Here is a 5247-nt window from a genome sequence, read left to right as displayed (position 1 = left end):
ATATGCATTATTTCGCTTTTAAAACGAAAGTATGCATATGCATACTTTCGGTATTTTCTCATATGCATTATTTCGGCTTTCAACCGACACTGTGCATATATGCATTACTTCGGGTTTTCATATGCGTTATTTCGGTTTTCAACCGAAACTGTGCATGCATGCATTATTTCGGTTTTTGTTATATGCATTATTTCGGTTTTCAACCGAAACTGTGCATGCATGCATTATTTCGGTTTTTGTTATATGCATTATTTCGGTTTTCAACCGAAACTGTGCATGCATGCATTATTTCGGTTTTTGTTATATGCATTATTTCGGTTTTCAACCGAAACTGTGCATGTATGCATACCTTCGTCTTTCACATATGTATTATTTCGGTTTTCATCCGAAACTGTGCATGTATGCTTTATTTCAGTGTTTGCCATATGCATTATTTCGGTTTTGAACCGAAATTGTGGATGCATGCATTATTTCGGTTTTTGTTATATGCATTATTTCGGTTTTCTAACGAAAGTGTGCATATGGATAATTTCGTTTTTTCTAATATGAATTATTTACTAGTTTTTGTTGCTTCCGATCGGTTTGGATATGTTACAGAATTTTCTTGATAGGCTAGTCCGATCTAATTATCTTTAGTGCAAATAAAACAAGTTTATTCCACTATTACAGCCCAACGTTTCGCTAAACTTATTAGCATCATCAGGGGCGCATTTGTTTATTTTTGTCTGTTACAGCAATAAATACAAAATATAAAAAAAAGAACATTAAAAGCAGAGAAACACAAACAAGTACATACATACATGTACGTATTCACATATAAATATAGTTGGATGACAATAACATATGTAAACAAACAATTCTAACTCGATGCAAGACAATACTCACAGTATTAACACTTAAACATTTCTAAATCTTAATTGCTAAATATCCAATACCATCTTGTGTGGTAGTTTAGTCAAGACTGAAAACTTTTAAATTAATTTTGTAAACATAAGATATAAGCCGCGGCAATGTCATCGGTATCTTCCTTTTTATTTATTGTTTTTTCTCTTTTCTCCATTATTCTCAGACTTTCCAGCGTGTACCTAGTCTTTTCCCTTTTCTCTTGGTCTATTATTATAGTGTTTTTAAAATCAGCTGTGTGTCCNTTACTTCGTTTTTCTCATATGCGTTATTTCGGTTTGAAACGAAAGTGTGCATGTATGCATTATTTCGGTTTTTTCATATGGATTATTTCGGTTTTCAACCGAAACTGTGCATATATGCATTATTTCGGTTTTTTCATATGCATTATTTCGGTTTTCAAGCGAAACTGTGCATATATGTATTTTTTCGGTTTTTTTCGTATGCATTATTTCGGTCTTTTTCATATGCATTATTTCGGTTTTCAAGCGAAACTGTGCATATATGTATTTTTTCGGTTTTTTTCGTATGCATTATTTCGGTCTTTTTCATATGCATTATTTCGTATGCACAATTTCCGGGTGCCGGTTTTACGCTGTTCTTTCAAATGACCATAGATATTAAGGATGTTGCGAATATTTCCATTTTTGGAGGAATTCATTAGGAATGTTAATCCCGGTATCCCGGGATCCCCGTCTTTTTTAAGTCTCGAAAATCCCGGGATTATTTGCCTGGAATCCCAGGATTTTCAGGATTTGTAAATTACATTGGTGGCAATAATAGAAACGCTTTATGTTGAACAGTTTTTGCTATATTTCCTTTGGTTATTTAATATTTAACATTTTTGCACACAAAAAAATCAATATATTAGCCAAACCAAGGGCCAAATATAATAAAATTGCGTTCTTAATTTTTCTCTCTGATGTAAGGATTTTTTAAAAGAACTTTGAAATTTGAAAGATATGAGTAACTCAAAAAATTAATTAAAAATTTCAGTGCAATATACTTAAAAAACCAGTATCGGTTTCAAATGAAAGAGAAGATTCTGTAGAGTTAAAACACATTACATTTTTTGGTGCGTAAGGGACGGGTAGGTATTGAAAATACCCTTTTATAATTTTATCCTCGAATATCCTTGAAATTTTTAAATTCTTATTTTGGAAAAAGTTCACACAACTAAGGAGTAAGTTATTAGCTTAAACATATAAAATAGATTAAAGGCGCATTTTCAATTCCTATTCGTCCTTCTAACGTAAAAAAATTATTTCATTTGGTAGCCATACTTTTGTTTTACATTGCACTGAATTTTTTTAAATTATTTTTGAAATTAACCATATCTTTGAAATTATAACGAGCCCTAACCGCCAAAATAACGTAACTGATATTTTTTTTAAATTTTCGTTTTGATGCAGAAATGCATCTAGATGCCCTAGGAATCCCGGGATCTCGGGATTGAAACAACGACATCCCGAAAATCCCGGGATCATAAAAATCGAAAAAATTAACATGCCTAGTATGCATATATGTTAGATATGTATGTGTATTCCGCTACTTTAAGCATGTCATACCATCAGAAAACAAACAAGTATGTTTCTTTACAACGAAATCGAACTAATAATTAAATATAATTAAAAAATCAAAAATAATCAAAAGTAATCACCAAATTTAATCAACTACTTTTTTGATTATTTTTGATTATTATTGATTATTTTTTTAATGACAAATAATCATGACTGTTTTTGATTAATTCTAATTAAAATTGATTACTTATTCCTCCGTTAAAAACACTAATTGAATTATCCATTACGATTACTGAACCTATGTAATCGTTTTGATTAGTAATCGTAATCCAAAGTTAACAGGTTTGGATAAAACTTATACAGCTTAGATTTCGTCGAGTAGACTTTTTATTATTATTTATAAAATTTCTGACGAAATTTATCGGTTTTGGTTGTCCAAATAAAGGAGTTCTACAGTAAAACCCCATATCCGAACAATCAGTTGTATGGAGGCAATAAATAGGCTATCGGGATCTTTGTTCATTTTACTGTAAACTTTCTGTTGATAATGAATGAAAATAGTGTGAAATTTCATGTTTCTAGCTGCATTAATGGAGAAGTTATAACGAAAAATCTCATATCTAAACAATCAGTTGTATGGGAGCTATATTTTATTTATTGTTTATTTATTTCAATTACGGTACAGATCTAACACAACAACCAGGCGGTTTTACTTTCAAGTGTTAGATGTTAGGATTACATGGCTAAGCACAAATGCATTTAATAATTTTAACTAGTTACTTACTTGCTATTTGAAAATGAAGAGTCGCATTAATTATAAGACATATATAAGACAAGATATAGTTGAGAGGAAAATTGTAGAAAGAGGCTAGGTATTTGAGAATAGAATAAGACAAATGACAGGAATAAGGTAGGAAAATGACAAAAGACAAAAAACTGCGATCAATTGGTCCCCGCCTGAGCAAAATGTCGATGCAATTCTCTCTTAAAGGGTAGAGCGCTCCTATATGTTATAGTGGTCCGATTTTTCCGAACCTGCCACTTGAATGAACTATGCCTCCATATGTAGTTGTTCTTGATAACAAGCTTAAGCAAAATTAAAGGTACTTGAAAACCAAGGATATTATAAGACCAGGGCAACCCTCAATAATAATGTGTAATACATTCCGAGTCGCCATACGCAAACAGCGACTTTTCAACTAACACAATGGGCCATATGCATAATAACTAAGCAATTGCTTTTTCTTAAAATTTCATACCTTTCACTTAATTTTATTTGAACTTCTTATTTTCCACAGATTTTTATCAATGATGAAGGTATCCCAACTTCATGCGAAAACATACTTGTGTCCTCTTATCTAGATAAAGAAGAATCATCCAATAAATTTCCGAAAGTTTCCAATTGCCAAACAAATGAACAATCAAGGAGAATAATGAATTACAATCCCGATCTAACTACAAATACTATTACAAAATTGACTACGAAATGCCTTTCGCCCGTACTAATCAACAGCAACGAAAACGAAAAAAAAGGCGGAAATGCATACTCACCAAGGCCAAATGTTATCGTTGAACATCTAGTGCAACCATCTGGTTACGTCACAGCCTCTTCAATGGCAACCACAACCGCCACAACACTTATGACACACACCACTGATTTTGGCAACTACGGTACTATTTTCAATGCACAACAACACCAGAATCAGCAAATTATGGCAATTGACAACATTCGACCATATATCGATGGTATTGAAGAAGCCTTTCAGTATCTGCGTAGCATGGATAACAATCGTGAAGATATACTAGATAATTTCCTGGACATTTCTGTGAGCGACTACTAGTATCTATTACTCGAATACCTACCTACTTAAAAGAAACAAACTATTTAATTAGAGCATAAATTTGAATTAAATATGGATGAACATTTGATTTATTGATGAAGGTAATAAATGAAATAAAAAAAGTGCAAATATTCAAGTAGTTCGTTGCCTTATTCATGTTGAATACAATTTAAAAATATACATACACATACATGTATAATACTTTATTCTATATTTCTTTATTACAAAGTACAAGTTCAATACCAAAATCGAAGAAGAATGTGCTGGAACCAAAAACTTGTCAAATTAGTTGTATTTATATCTATATCAGCGTGATGTTAGCTGACGTGTGTAGCTAAAAATGCAAAAAATTATATGACTTTCTTTCAGATCAGTAATGCCACCTGAATGTATTTATATGCAAAAGTATACCACCAACTTTCCATACGAAGCCTCGAAAAAAAGTAGTTCTTTCCATGCCACAGATCGTTTTTTGCTGCCAACTCATCTTTAGGACCATAGACTAGTTTGAGTCGATCAACAGACACTGTAACATGATTCGGTCCGATGAGTATAGTGTACGTCTTCGATGCTTGTGTACCGGCTTTTGGACACTAATAAACGTAAGTTCTAGGGTATGTAAACTGCAGGCCTTCTGTGCTGTGAAGTTTGCACCGGGTTCATGTTTTCGGAATGTTGTCGTAGTTCTCTCAAAAAACTTCATGGATCGCCATGTACAATTAACAACGCAAATGATTACTTTGCTAGTTCAATAATTACTGATTTTTGTATTTACTTAAATCTATGATAACTAAAAAGTTGGGTGCGCTCTAAAACCTAGTGTTGGACAATGCGATCACTTACACACTATTTTACACTACAGCATAGTGAAACCGGTCAAAATGATTTGAAATTAGAGAAGACTCGGAACTTAATCATTATTAGGCATTTATATGAGAAAAATAGGCTAATTACCAGAGAACGGGTTTTTAAGGAAAATAAAA

The 5247-nt window shown here is 32.3% G+C and overlaps 1 protein-coding gene across 1 annotated transcript in view; it reads left to right on the top strand.

Moving 5' to 3' along the window:
- LOC108359126 (forkhead box protein O) overlaps nt 1-4360 on the top strand; it is a 170167-nt gene extending 165807 nt beyond the window's left edge. Inside the window, exon 5 of the mRNA XM_017610804.1 lies at nt 3722-4360. Coding sequence (XP_017466293.1) covers nt 3722-4264 — 543 coding nt within the window. The 3' untranslated portion in view covers nt 4265-4360. The remainder of the gene's footprint in view (nt 1-3721) is intronic.
- Nucleotides 4361-5247: the final 887 nt, after the last annotated feature.

Source organism: Rhagoletis zephyria, unplaced genomic scaffold (genome assembly GCF_001687245.7).
Source record: "Rhagoletis zephyria isolate East Lansing unplaced genomic scaffold, Rhagoletis_zephyria_1.1 Rzeph_scaffold_00343, whole genome shotgun sequence".
Taxonomy (NCBI): Eukaryota; Metazoa; Arthropoda; class Insecta; order Diptera; family Tephritidae; genus Rhagoletis; species Rhagoletis zephyria.
Note: the sequence above shows the minus strand (reverse complement) of the source record. Positions and strands in the feature narration are given on the sequence as shown.